This window comes from Colobus angolensis, unplaced genomic scaffold (genome assembly GCF_000951035.1).
Source record: "Colobus angolensis palliatus isolate OR3802 unplaced genomic scaffold, Cang.pa_1.0 Scaffold243, whole genome shotgun sequence".
In the NCBI taxonomy this organism is placed as follows: domain Eukaryota; kingdom Metazoa; phylum Chordata; class Mammalia; order Primates; family Cercopithecidae; genus Colobus; species Colobus angolensis.
In genome coordinates, this window is record NW_012115633.1 from 3,191,152 (window position 1) to 3,206,343 (window position 15,192).

Here is a 15,192-nt window from a genome sequence, read left to right on the forward strand (position 1 = left end):
CAGGATGGTCTCGATCTCCTGACCTCGAGATCCGCCCATCTCGGCCTCCCAAAGTGCTGGGATTACAGGCTTGAGCCACTGTGCCCGGCCAAATGTTCTCTTTTTAATACATCAGAGATTTGAATTCTTCATTAGAGTCAGAATGATTTGACATTTTCGATGCTACTAATTTCAGAGCATACAAAATGAAGTTTTATGTATTTGTCTTTTTAATTTAGAAGAAGTTTAATATTTAAAAGAAAATTTCTTGCAAAAAACAGCTTCTTGGATTCTCTTATTTAACAAATGCTGCACTTCTGTGTGGTAGATGTTATTCTAAGCACATGTTCAAATATTAACCACTTTAATTCTGCTAATCTTTGTAACTGTCCAAGAGGTAGATATTATTGTTCTCATTTGCAAATGCTATTTTGTGACTTAAAAGGAATAATGATTTTTAAATAAAAAGGCAGGGGAAAGAGTATTAGTATGCAGCTACTCCAAATGGTGTCCAACTGTTTTTATAATGTTTAAGGAACCTGAAGAGAATGGCTGTGTTGGAAATACATTCTTGGAAGTTATTACAGTGAAACAAATTGAATGCATAGTAAAATGAAAAAAGATTGTCCCATATCATTTTGAAATTTTAGGTATAAAGATTAGATTAAAGAAATGTAGGTATGTGTGTGTATTTTAATTTTGTTTCTTTTTAAAGGCAACAGATCCCCTAATTTGTGGCTGAAAGATGTTCTCAAGGAAGAAGGTATCTCTTTTATCATCAACACCTTTGAGGGGGGCGGTTGTGACCAGCCCTCTGGCATCCTGGCCCAGCCCACCCTCTTGGACCTGCGGGGGCCATTCAGCCTGCAGACCACGCTGTGCTGGCTGGACCTGCTCCTAGCTGCGCTGGAGTGCTACAACACTTTCATTGGCGAGAGAATTGTGGGAGCGCTCCAGGTCTTGGGTAGGTCACCCTTGCCTCTTGCTGGTGTATGTTATGCTGCCAGGGTCACCCTTGGCAGTGGCTCTGCCAGGTCAGAATCCCAGCGACATGACAATAGGTGCTGTGCGGCCGCCTTGCCCATGCTTTCATGTCACCTCACCACGAGGGTTCCTTCCTTCACACTTCAAAGTTGACAAATACAGTTTTTCTCATAGTTTTATATAATTGAAAAAGTTATACTTTCTGGTGTGTTGTAAATGTTGACATTTTAAATACACAAAACTGTTAGTATTACTTTAAAAAAATGTATTCCATGAACAATAAATACTGTAGCAGTTTTATATACAGCATCATTGGCTTTAAAATATAGCCGCTTTATTAGAAATTTTGCAGAGTCCCTGAATTCATATTATCATTTCATACCCTTCAAATGATTTTATCCTAAAGTATTAAGTTATTTGCTTAAGATTTTACTATATCCCTATCTATGTCTTTTTAATGAAAAGGTGTATATGTTTAAAGATTCCTTGGCTGGGTGCAGTGGCTCTCTCCTGTAATCCCAGGACTTTGGGAAGCCAAGGCAGGAGGATCACTTGAGCCCAGGAGTTTGAGACCAGCCTGGGCAACACGGCGAGACACTATCTCTACAAAAAATACAAAAGTTAGTCAGGCGTAGCTGCTAGGGAGTCTGAGGTGGGAGGATCGCTTGAGCCTGGAAGGTTGAGGCTATAGTGAACCGTGATTGTGCCACTGTACTCTGGCCTGGGCAATAGAGTGAGACCCTGTCTCAAAAAAAATTTTTCTTCTGTGTTATGATTATGTTTATTATTAGTGCACATTACATTTTTCACTGCCACAACAAATATAAAAATTTTGATAATTGTTACATATAAACTGTAAAATTATGTGGTTGGAGTTCTATTTTTGTATGTATAGATTTTAGTATTAAAAAAACTTGTTCATGGCTGGACGCAGTGACTCACACCTGTAATCCCAGCACTTTGGGAGGCCGAGGCAGACACATCGCCTGAGGTCAGGAGTTTGAAACCAGTCTGGATAACATGGAGAAACCCCATATCTACTAAAAATACAAAAATTAGCCAGGCGTGGTGGCAGGTCCCTGTTAATCCCAGCTACTCAGGAGGCTGAGGCACAAGAATCGTTTGAACCTCAGAGGCGGAGGTTGCAGTGAGCTGAGATCGCACCAGTGCACTCCAGTGACTCTGTCTCAGAAAATGAAACAAAACAAACTTGTTCACATAAATAAGTGCCATATTTGATTTATTCTAAAATGTACATTTTCCCATATTTAACAGATCCATGGTTGCAGTGTGTCTTACAATTCAATATTCTGTTGGATTCAAGGATATCTGATTTTTGAGAATAATTCTTTTTTTTTTTTTGGAAATGGAGTCTCTATCGCCCAGGCTGGAGTGCAATGGCACGATCTCGGTTTGCTGCAAGCTCTGCATCCTGGGATCATGCCATTCTCCTGCCTCAGCCTCCCAAGTAGCTGGGACTACAGGCGCCCACCACTGCGCCCAGCTAATTTTTTGTATTTTTAGTACAGACGGGGTTTCACTGTGTTAGTCAGGATGGTCTTGATCTCCTGACCTTGTGATCCGCCCACCTTGGCCTCCCAAAGTGCTGGAAGCCATGGCGCCTGGCTGAGAGTAATTCTTAATGTAAGTTATCTCAGTTCTTGGAATACATCAAAATGCATGTTATCAAAATTATTTTTAATGAGGTCAGTTGACAGTTTGATTGACTTTCCTTAAATTATGTTGGAAACAAAGAATTAGAAACTGTGAGACTTACAAAAAGACTTTCTTACTCAATCATTGCCTTTACTCTTTCAACAGTATACGAGTATTTTAAATTGTCCCTTGGTGCTCTGAAGGGCTGTGCACCTTAGAGTAATAAACTATAGTTAGACTGGAGAGAGGTGAGGGTGGATCTGTCTTTCATTAAGCAGGAGAGTCGTGATGAACAGGCTGAGAAGGGAAAGGAGAACCAGCTCCAGGGTGTTTTCAGACAAATGAGTTTTATGACAAAGCCCTTTTGAGGATGGATCTGAAAGTTGATTCCATAAGATGACTGGTACCCGTCCACACCTGCTTGAAGACTGCTCCATAATTTGTTTCTGTCCTTTGAAGGACAGGATTTTTTACTTTTTCATTATTAATAGCCTTCATTATTAATAACAATGCTTAAAAGAGCATTCTTACAACCACACCTCTACAATTCTGCAGTCATTTAATTAGGTTAAAATTTCATTGCTGGATCAAAGCATAATGAGTTTTTAAACATTTGATAGAAATTGGCATGCATATTTTTTAAAACTTGGTATGAAGTGCCAAATTGCCCTTTAAAATGATCATATTAATTTATCTTCTCATGTAATGTTTGAGAATAAAGACCTGACCTTCCATCAGTGTGTCCTTTTGATATGAGAAGCAATAACTGCAACTTTATTCAGCTATTATTAAGCTGTTTGTTTCTTTTGAAAAATTTTGAATTTTTACTGAACGTATGTCATACCTATACTTAGAGAAGCAATTTTATATTAATCTTAGTGGAGTTGAAAGGAAGCATATATTAATATTTTATTATAATTGCTTCTAGGTACTGAAGCCCAGTCTTCACTTTTGAAAGCAGTGGCTTTCTTTTTAGAAAGCATTGCCATGCATGACCTTATAGCAGCAGAAAAGTGCTTTGGCACTGGGGCAGCAGGTGACAGACCAAGCCCCCAAGAGGGAGAAAGGTACAACTACAGCAAATGCACCGTTGTAGTCCGGATTATGGAGTTCACCACGACTCTGCTGAACACCTCCCCAGAAGGATGGAAGGTAGGCTGCTCTGTTAATTTGAGGTCAGTTTTTTTTACTAGAAAACTGCTTCAAAGGTTTCTATTAGAAGGGATTTTGGCTTAAAAAAATTATTATGATTATTATTATTATTATTTTTCATCCTCTCAACCCAGCTTTTCCTGACTTCGGAAAGAACCAGGAAGAGAAGGCCAGGTTTTGGCTTTTCTAAAACTTTGCATTCTCAGAAGAGTTATCTGTCAAAATAAATTTGTCTATTTATTTTAGTTGACAAAAACTGTATTTATGTTATACAGCATGATGTTTTGATATGGTTTGCCTTGTGGAATGGCTAAATCAAGCTAATTAATGTATCTGTTACCTCACATATGTAACATTTTTTGTGATGAGAACTTTTAAATCTATTTTCTTAGCAATTTGCAAAATTACAATGTATCGTTAATAACTACAGTCATGGTGAACCATCTATTGAAAATCATGAAACTTTGCATGTCCTTCAGAGTTTCATTGTGTGAATAAAATACAAAATAGTTTTTTCTAATTGTTTTATTGGATGCTGTATTTTATGCTGTGATCAAACATTTACCTTAGGAAACACATACTAGCAAATATTTATAGATGTATCCATGAGGCTTATTGTGTAAACAAACTCCAGTCAGTTCACTGAGGGAATCTCTGCCAGGTGCCTATGGCACACTAGGCCCTGGGATGCAGCAGTGTCCTGAGTCAGGGGCTGGGAAACCCTGTCCATGGATACAACCCCACTTGCTGCCTGCTCCGTAGATAAAGCTATATAGGAGCATGGCTGTGCGCCTCTCTCCACCTGTTGTCTGTGCTGCTTTCTTATCAGACGCATAAGGAGTTGCAGCAGAGACTGTCTAGCCCACAAACCTCATGTGTTTACGCTGCCCCTGTTTTACAGAGAAACTCTGTCCACCTCTCTCTTAGTCAGGCAGAAGTTCCCAATCTCGTGGGCCCTACACTCTGGTGAAAATAGAAATGCTGGCTGATGAAGTGTTTTTCTCAAACCATCTGTTATAGCTCCTGAAGAAGGACTTGTGTAATACACACTTGATGAGAGTCCTGGTGCAGACGCTGTGTGAGCCTGCAAGCATAGGTTTCAACATCGGAGACGTCCAGGTTATGGCTCATCTTCCTGAAGTTTGTGTGAACCTGATGAAAGCACTAAAGATGTCCCCATACAAAGATATCCTGGAGACCCATCTGAGAGAGAAAATAACAGCACAGAGGTGGGTACTTCGGTCACAATCGGGAACATGTTGTCCTGGAATTTCAGGCCCTAATATGTTGCCGTGCTCCTGCAGCTGCTCCTGCTTCCTCAGGGAAGGCTCATATTAGTGGGATGTTTGCTGCCAGTGACCTCAATAGTTGCTTAGAAATCACATATAACCAGTGCCTTCCCTGCACCAAACTTAAGCAGACTTCAGATGTGGTTAGCACCGTGTTTGATCTCCATGCTAGCTTAGTGCATATGGATCCTGTTAGGTGTTGCCTCTGCTTTCATAACAGTGCAAACATTTTTTTTTAAGTGTATCTTAATAATTTAATGAGATTAGAGCTCACCTAATTTACTGTTTTTCTCGCATGGCCAGCATTGAGGAGCTTTGTGCCGTCAACTTGTATGGCCCTGACGCGCAAATGGACAGGAGCAGGCTGGCTGCTGTTGTGTCTGCCTGTAAACAGCTTCACAGAGCTGGGCTTCTGCATAGTATATTACCATCTCAGGTAACTATAACCTATTTGTTTTTACATTTATTTTAGCTTTAGTATGGTAATTAGTGTATTTATTTATATTCTTAAAAGTCCTTTATGTATTGAGCATGCTGAAATGGGAATTATAGAAATACTTGCTCTAGACATGTAGATATTATCTATCTTTATATCTATTATATATCAATATAAGTATGAAAGCAAATGTAAAAATTTATAAATATAAAATGAAAGTAAAATAAAGGACATTCAGATATTTCCAGGGCAGCTTTCTGAAAAACTTTAGGAACTGCTGTTGTACCTTTGTGGCAAGACAACACAAATGAAGAATCTAGCATAGAAAGCAAGGTTGAGCCACAGTGGCTCATACCTGTAATCCCAGCACTTTGGGAGGCTCAGATAGGAGGATTGCTTGAGGCCACAAGTTTGAGACCAGCCCAGGCAACATGACAGGGATTCATCTCTACAAACAATTAAAAAAACACACACAAAAACATTGTCCAGGAGTGGGTGCCACGGACCCATAGTCCCAGCTACTCAGGAGGCTGAGGTGGGAGGATTGCTTGAGCCTGGAAGCTTGAGCAATTGCTTGTACCACTGCACTGCAGCCTGGGCGACAGAGCGAGACTTTGTCTCAAAACAGCAAGAACAACAAAAGCAAAGTTGAATTAAAATTTTTTTGAATATAGGAAGGTAATTGTCAGTGCTATCTGAAGTGGGCTTTTTATTTAATGAGAGGAGTGAAGTTGTTTTCTTCTAAGAAATATCTTTTTGCTAAGCATTTCAATGTTGGCTTTCTTTTAGTCCACAGATCTGCATCATTCTATTGGCACAGAACTTCTTTCCCTGGTTTATAAAGGCATTGCCCCCGGAGATGAGAGACAGTGTTTGCCTTCTCTAGACCTCAGTTGTAAGCAGCTGGCCAGCGGACTTCTGGAGTTAGCCTTTGCTTTTGGAGGACTGGTAGGAAAAACACCTCTTCATGCTGTACTCCCTTAATAATAGAAATACACATGTCACTTGCAGGTGTCTCTAGAAACTGTGGAATTGGGGTAGTAAGGTTTTAGCTGGACAAGTATTGTATGATTTGCATGAGCCAACTTTCTTTCTGAAAGATTATTTTCTCAATAGTTTAAGAAAAAAAAAACAGAATAGAACGACATTCTTTTTAAATTAAGGTTTTGTCTATCCCACTTTGTTTCCAAAAGGAATTAGCTAGAGAACGTTTTGTGACTATGAAGCTGAGCCGTGTTGACATGTGGCCTCTTCTCTCCTTGGTGGTCCTTCACATGGATGATTAGGAGGGCCTCTGAAGGATAATCCCAGAGGAACCAGAGTCTCCAAAAAAAATATTCTCATGGCTCTTTGAATCATGCAGGGCTGACTTTAAATAGTCCCTGCTATAGCTGAAATCTGTAGCTAGCCCTCTGTGTTCACTCCATCTCAACTTCCTTGCTTCTGTAGCAGAAACCCCTTTTTCACCCCTTTGTCCAATTAATGTAAGCAATTACATATTTAAATTGTTTAAAAATACTCATCCTTAATAGACTCTACCCTCAAAGCAACAATGGTGGGGTAGGCAGATGGCTTGAGCCCAGGAGTTTGAGACCAGCCTGGGCAGCATAGCGAGACCCTGTTTCTACAAAAAAAATTTTAAAAATTAGCCAGATATGGTGGCACATGCTTGTAGTCCCAGCTACTCAGGAGGCTGAGGTGGGAAGATCGCTTGAGCCCAGGAAGTCAAGGCTGTAGTGAGTCATGAGCATGCCACTGCACTCCAGCCTGGGCAACAGAGTGACACCCTGTCTTTAAAAAACAGCAAGGCTGGGAAGGGTGGTTTATTGCCTGTAATCCTAGCACTTTGAGAGGCCAAGGCGGGTGAATTGCTTGAGGTCAGGAGTTCAAGACCAGACTGAACTACATGGTGAAATGCTGTCTCTACTAAAAATACAAAAATTAGCCAGGGGTGGTAGAACACCCTTGTAATCCAAGCTACTCGGGAGGGTGAGGCTAGAGAATCGCTTGAACCTAGGAGGTGGAGGTTTGCAGTGAGCCGAGATCGTACCACTGCACTCCAGCCTGGGCAACAGAGTGAGACCCTGTCTCAAAAAATAAAAATAAAAAACAACTACAAGATTTTTGGACATTTGGAAGAAATATGGGTCAAGGAAGATTTCTTTCCCAAAATGAAACCTAGAAGATGGAGGCTAGTTGAAATATATACAATTTCAGCTTGAATCCAGACTTCACATATCAGGCTCTTTTTAGACCTGTGTCATTTTCCAATTTCAAAGTTAATTAGTTGCCAGCGGTCTTTCTGTGCCATGCGAAGATGTGCGCTGGTTATGGTACCTCTCCTTTCTTTTTTCCAGTGTGAACGCCTCGTGAGTCTTCTCCTGAACCCAGCAGTGCTGTCCACGCCATCCTTGGGCAGCTTACAGAGCAGTGTCATCCACTTCTCCCATGGGGAGTATTTCTATAGCTTGTTCTCAGAAACTATCAACATGGAATTATTGAAAAATCTGGATCTTGCTGTATTGGAGCTCATGCAGTCATCAGTGGATAATCCCAAAATGGTAACAAAATTTTCTTTTAAGTAAACTTTTTTTTTTTTTTTTTTTTAGCCTCCAGCTTTGTTTTTCTTTGTCAGGACTGATTGGGCTAGTCTAGCTCACTTGAAATTTCTTTCTTTTTTTTTTTTTTTTTTGGAGACAGAGTCTTGCATAGTTGCCCAGGCTGGAGTGCAGTGGCACGATCTCTTCTGACTGCAATCTCTGCATCCCAGATTGAAGCGGTTCTCCTGCCTCAGCCTTCCGAGTAGCTGGGATTACAGGCATCTGCCACCACGTCTAGCTAATTTTTTGTATTTTTAATAGAGACGGGATTTCACTATGTTGGCCAGGCTGGTCTTGAACTGACCTCGTGATCTGCCCGCTTTGGCCTCCCAAAGTGCTGAGATTACAGGCGTCAGCCACCGCGCCTGGTCAATATTTTCTTATATAATCCTCATAAAAGGGTTGCCATATTCCTGAAATATTTCATTAAAGCATGACAAGACTTTTTCCTAGAAGGTTAAAAGCTCTTGCTTTTAACAAACTCAGAAAAACCCAAAACATACCACTTATCAATAGTTAATGAATGTTAGGCCAGGCATGGTGGCTCATGCCTATAATCCTAGCACTTTGGGAGGTGGAGGTGGGTGGATCACCAGAGGTCAGGATTTCGAGCCCAGCATGGCAAACATGGCAAAACCTTGTCTCTACTAAAAATACAAAAAATTAGCCAGGCATGGTGGTACGCGCCTGTTAATCCCAGCTACTCAGGAGGCTGAGGCAGGAGAATTGCTTGAACCTGAGTGGCGGAGGTTGCAGTGAGCGGAGATCACACCCACTGCACTTCAGCCTGGGTGATAGAGCGAGACTCTATCTCAAAAAAATAAATAGCTAATGAGTGTAACTGGATGATGAAACATTGATTGTTTTTTCTATTCCCTCATGCTTTGCAAATTTCTAAGCCTAAATATTATAAGGCACAGCTATGCAGGATATTGATGTTTGCCAAGACGTGGCCTTGGAGCTTATAAACCCATCCTGGGGCCCAGAGCTGACTTTGCATTCACACCAGCTGCAGGCAGGTCTCCACACCCCGGTAGACCTCGCTGTTCTCAGAGCTCTCTTGTGGCCTTGATGCTGAGTTATCATTTCTGGCACGTTCCTGCTGTGTCCCCCTTTCCCCCTCACATTGACTCTCTGGAGATCAGTATTTAATATATAGTTGACTTTCGTTTGCTAAACCTCTGGGATTTTGAAATTTAATTTGTTCTGTGGACAGAAACTGCTAACTGTTGGTATGACCATTTTAAGGGAGAGTACATGATTTCGTAAGTTGAGCTTCTATTGCAAACAGTGCTTGTGTGTTGTAAGGGAATCTTTTGTGGTAGATTGCAGTAGGAATTTGTATTCTTTAAAATTAGAAATAAAATCGTAGTAGATGACACTCAGATTTAACATTCTGATTTCGTAAACTATGACCTCTGATGGAAATGATAGAAAAAGCATACACCTTAACCTCTATTCCTGCCCTAAATTCCTCTAAAGTAACAGAATGAGATTTAACAAAAACACCACTACAGTCTCAAAGGACACAGAGAAAAGGAGAAAAGGATTTCCAAGAGTGACAAGAGTTGTAAATCTAAAGGACAGGTGTGGAACATCGGAAGTTGGAAGTGCCGAGCCCCAGCAGGGCAGGCATGAGAGCAGGGGTGAGCAGAGGCTGAGAAGAGAAGATTAGGCAAAGGCCAGCTTTCCCCTACAGGGCAGCCTCCTTTCCCTGCTGCTGGAGGTCTGATCCCACTTAAAGAGAAGGCAGGAGGCAGTGACTCCCTGGAGAGGATAGAGACCTCCAGACTGGGAGGCTCTGGCATGGCTGAATATATGGATACCATCAGGAAAAGAGGGAAGTTCAGTGCAAACCTACCTAAATTCTAGACTTTGAGGCTGTCTGCCCTTTCCCTCCGAATACAGTTCAGCGTCTGCCCTTGACAGGGCACCAGAATATCCTGACAAGCCCTAAGAGATAATAAAGATGCAGGCATCACAGCCAGCTGGGTCAGCGACAGTGATCCTCCCCACCAGTGAGCCCTGCATGCTGCACAGCACTTCCAGGCGGGTAATACCTGTGAGCCGGCAGCCCTGGGGCCCAGGCACTTGGGGAAAGGGACGCCAGAGGGCATAGCAGGACATGGGCAACTGTGGCAAGGCCCGTTCACTGAGATGGGAATGTAAGGTGGAGAAGTAAAACTGAAAGATGAGAGACAAAACTGTGAAATAAGAATTACTTTGGAGAATGAACATCAGAGAACAAAAAATGTCTCGGGAATTAAGCATAGGCATCAGAAATTAAAAATGAAAGAGTTTGGAAGGTAAACTTGAGTAACTTTCACAGAGAGTAGAGTGAAAAGACAAAACGGAAAACACGAGAGAAATGAGGAGGAGACTAGGGATTCATGCATGAGGTTGAGCAGCAGGGCCTTGGCTCCAGAAGGCAGGGGCCAGGAGAGACATTTGCTGAGGATACAGCTCCAGAGGAGCCCAGAAGCAAAGGCTTTGAGTTTCCAGGTAGGAGAGGGCCATGGAGTTTCCAGCGTGGTGCACAGAAACAGCTCCACGTGGAGCACATTTCTTGAGAATTCAGAACCCTGGGGTTTCACTACAAGAAAAGATTCTCAGGTTTCCACTGGAGAAAAAGCAGTTATGTGTGAAAGGATCTAGAAATTGAATGACATATGTCTTCTCAGCAGCAGTGTGGACACTGCAAGACTTGAACCAGATTTCTTCCACAATTCATAAGAGAAGTCTCCAGCCTAGAGTTCTGAATCCAGCTGGATTATCCATTATGTGAGAGTGGAATGCAGATGTTTTAGACATGCCAGATCCCCAAGAGGTCCCTGTGCACTCTCATCATGTTGCTGCTGGGTGGAAAGTGATCACGCAGTAAGCCAAGACGGGAAGGTGCTGGATGCAGTATGTCAGCACTGCACAGAGGCGTGGATGACCCAGCACCAGCATTGCGGATCAGGAGCTGAGTTGCCACAGAGATGGGGCAGATAGACCTGATAGGCTTAGAGGGCTTGCAGCAATTTCATAACTGGGGAGAGTTTGATGACGAATTAATGACAGACACATTGAAAACCGCAATGAAAGCAAACAAGATTAGCTTCACGGAGTACAAAATGTGCAAAAAGGGAAAAGCATTGTTTCTACTTGGAACATCTGTGGAAAATGTTTGCATAGTCAGTATGACAGGAATAGTGAATGTTAATCTGATCAAAATGAGCCTGTCACTCTGTTGCAGGAGTGGTGGTGAGACAGGAAATGTGGGTGTGCACGTATGATGGTAGTTGAACAGGAAGTGTGTATTTGCATGTGTGCATGTTCACTTGTGTATGTACAACTGTGTGTGCTAGTGTGTGCCTGTATGGTGGTAGGACCAGAAGTATGCGCTTGGGTGCATGTTTGCTTATGTGTGTACATCTGTGTGTGCTTGTGCATGCATGTACAGTGGTGGTGGGACAGGAAGTGTGCATATGTGCATATTTATGTGCTTGTGTGTGTACACCTGTGTGTGCGTGTGCATGCATGTACAGTGATGGTGGTGGTGACAGAAGAGAGCTGACTCCTGTTTCCTAGACTGCCCAGACTAGGAAAGCCAGGAGAAGCTGGATGAGCCTGATGACATAGCTAAGGCCACCCTGTACTTTCTGTGGAAAAACTATGGTTAAAGTGCACCTCAAATCAAACTCGAGGAGTTTTGAAGTAGATAAACATCTATTATAGAAATAGCTTATTTATTTTCCAAGAATAACTTTGAAATAAAGGTAAATTTTGTTTTCTGTCATTTTCAAAATTAAGAATTTTTCTTCACTCACAACAAAATTGTCTTAGGTGAGTACCGTTTTGAACGGCATGTTAGACCAGAGCTTCAGGGAGCGAGCAAGCCAGAAACACCAAGGACTGAAACTTGCGACTACAATTCTGCAACACTGGAAGAAGTGTGATTCCTGGTGGGCCAAAGATTCCCCTCTCGAAACTAAAATGGCAGTGCTGGCCTTACTGGCAAAAATTTTACAGGTATTTTGAGATTCCTTTAAAAAGGAGTCATGTTTGTTCTTCTGAACTCTGTAACTTGTGTCTTTAAAATTTGATGGAGATTGCTCCAAAAGCTCATTGGTTTGACAAATAAGAAGATATTTTGACAGGATAGTTGCTTATATTTACCTTTTTAAATTTTTTCCATTGTTTATTAGACTTACTATTTCTTATGCTATATCTTTTTAATGTACCTTTGCATGTATTGTCTTAACAGATAGTATTACAATATTTTACAATAAGCTTGTGGAAATATTATTGAAACCCATAATTAAATTTACAGTTCATTTCTGGAATTTAAACAAAGGAAATAAAGATGTAATATACAAATGTGTCCTGTTTTCTTTTCCTTCCTTTAGATTGATTCATCTGTATCTTTTAATACAAGTCATGGTTCATTCCCTGAAGTCTTTACAACATATATTAGTCTACTTGCTGACACAAAACTGGATCTACATTTAAAGGTAAACAGTGAAATATTTATTTTTTTTGGATTACATTCTCTTCTATTTTCATATTTTTTATTTTTGCATATTTGTGATGTTTTTTATTTTTTATTATGGGAAATTTCAAACATGTTCAAAAATAGGGAGACTAGCACAGTAATCCCCCTATACTTATTAGCCAGTCTTGATAACCATCCTGTTTGGGCGTGTTTGTTCACCTGTGTAGTCAGCCCACCCGTCAGCGAGCAAGGAAGGCCAAGCAGGCCGGGCATGTTATCTGACCTGCACCTGCTTCAGTTCAGGGTGTCTCTCCAAGACATGAGAACGTTTACTTGCTTCCTTCCTTCCTCCCTCCCTCCCTCCCTCCTTCCTTCCTTGCATCCCTTTCTTTCTGTCTCTCTCTCTTTTCTTTTTCTTTTTCTTCTTTTCTTTTCTGCGACAGTCTCGCTTTGTCGCCTAGGCTGAAGTGCAGTGGCGCAATCATGGCTCACTGCAACCTCTGCCTCTTGAGTTCAAGTGATTCTCGTGCCTCAGCCTCCCGAGTAGCTGGGATCTCAGGCGTGCGTCACCAGGCCTGGCTAATTTTTGTATTTTTAGTATATTTCACCATAGTGGCCAGGCTGCTCTCAAACTCCTGACGTCAAGTGATCTGCTTGCTTCGGCCTCGCAAAGTGCTGGGATTACAGGTGTGAGCCACCACGCCTGGCCTAGAACATTTCTTTTAAAGTATAAGATTATCATGTTTGGATGAATTAACATTTGTGTTTGCATACATATGATTTAAATTGGCTATAATGACTATTAGTCATTTTTCTATTAAAAATAATATAAACATTTTTGGTGATTTTTAGGGTCAAGAATTAATAAATATTGTCATTTTAAGGTTACTAATTTTAAAGTCCTAGAACAATTAGATTTTAAACACTATTGAAAAGTGACCTTAATTCAAGGGACCTTTTTACTGGATAAAGGGGATAATTCTTTGGAATTTTCTGCTGTGTGATAAATCAAGTTTCCCATTTCTCCGTAGACAGTCTTGAAATTTATCTGCCATGCAAGAGAGAATAGGAATCAACTCCTAGTTCTTGTTAAGCTCAGTATGAAGTTCTTATGTAGTTCTGCAATGTGTAGTTGTAAACCACTCCTTAGGTTATTTAAAATGTTCTTTTTACACAAAGCTTGTACAGTACATTTTTACTAGGGTCATTATTTGTAGAAGAGAGAGCACATATCGAATCAGTACCATGTCCCATTTATTTATGTGTCCATAGCTGGAGTCAACTGACTAGCCTGGGTAACAGTCAAAGCTGAGGTATAGGTTGGGCATGGTGGCTCATGCCTGTAATCCCAACATTTTGGGAGGCTAAGGCGGGTGAATCTCCTGAGGTCAGGAGTTTGAGACCGTCCTGGCCAACATGGCAAAACCCTGTCTCTATGAAAAATACGAAAAAAATTAGCTGGGCATGGTGGCAGGCGCCTGTAATCCCAGCTACTCTGGAGGCTGAGGCAGGGAGAATCACTTGAACCCAGGAGGCGGAGGTTGCAGTAAGCCTAGATTGTGCCACTGCACTCCAGCCTGGGTGACAGAGTGAGACTGCATCTACAAAAAAAAAAAAAAAAATGAGGTACAGAGTTGTATTCAGATTGGTTTTTAATATAATTGAGAAATTATGCTGAAGTGATTCATTGATTCCACATAGTGCTTTATTTGCAGTGTCTTTAGAAAACAGTAATTTTATTTATTCTGTGGGATATATAAGCCATAACTCGTGCAGTTTCTTATGTGTGCCTTGTTCCACAGGGCCAAGCTGTCACTCTTCTTCCATTCTTCACCAGCCTCACTGGAGGCAGTCTGGAGGAACTTAGGCGTGTTCTGGAGCAGCTCATCGTTGCTCACTTCCCCATGCAGTCCAGAGAATTTCCCCCAGGAACTCCGCGGTTCAATAATTATGTGGACTGTATGAAAAAGGTTGGTTTCTAGTAATATCAAGTAAAATGAGAACACTGATTTTTTTTTGTTACATATCTTGATGAAAAGAAGTGAGTGAAATACCCATAATCAGAGAAGTTGTAAACCACCTGATAGGTTATTCAGAATGTTCTTTCTACACAAAGCTTGTACAGTACATTTTTACTAGGGTCATTATTTGTAGAAGAGGAAGCACATACCAAATCAGCACCATATCCCATGTTATTTATGTGTGCGTAGCCTGAGAATTCATTTTATTCACTTGGAAAGCAGTGACAGGCATATATGTGAATCCACGAGAATCTGTTTTTTTCTCCCATTTTTAAATTGTGAAATATTTTATGCATAAAATGGAAAGTATAAAGTATATTTAAGTTATGAGTAGTAATACCAAAAGAAGCTAAGAAATAGAATATTACCAATAATTTCCAAATTTTAATAGAATAGCAATTATTTGAGAAGCATTTTGTGATTATCCCTAATACGATAGTTTGAGCATCCCTTATCTGAAACGCTTGGAACCAAAAGCGTTTCGGATTTTGGAATGTTTGTGTATACATGAGTTATCTTGGGGATGGGACCCAAGTCTGGACATAGATATGAAATGCATTGGTGTTTTCTGTTTTGTTTTGTTCTGTTCTGTTTTGAG

The 15,192-nt window shown here is 41.0% G+C and overlaps 1 protein-coding gene across 2 annotated transcripts in view; it reads left to right on the forward strand.

Annotated features, from left to right (window-relative positions):
• The window catches only part of PRKDC (protein kinase, DNA-activated, catalytic polypeptide), a 189,562-nt gene that overhangs the window by 70,658 nt on the left and 103,712 nt on the right, over window positions 1–15,192 (forward strand). For both annotated transcript variants that reach the window (XM_011945691.1, XM_011945692.1), the window contains exons 31-39: window positions 695–943; window positions 3,548–3,771; window positions 4,792–5,000; window positions 5,364–5,496; window positions 6,286–6,444; window positions 7,854–8,057; window positions 11,925–12,110; window positions 12,488–12,592; window positions 14,376–14,543. In XM_011945691.1, coding sequence (XP_011801081.1) covers window positions 695–943; window positions 3,548–3,771; window positions 4,792–5,000; window positions 5,364–5,496; window positions 6,286–6,444; window positions 7,854–8,057; window positions 11,925–12,110; window positions 12,488–12,592; window positions 14,376–14,543 — 1,637 coding nt within the window. The remainder of the gene's footprint in view (window positions 1–694; window positions 944–3,547; window positions 3,772–4,791; window positions 5,001–5,363; window positions 5,497–6,285; window positions 6,445–7,853; window positions 8,058–11,924; window positions 12,111–12,487; window positions 12,593–14,375; window positions 14,544–15,192) is intronic.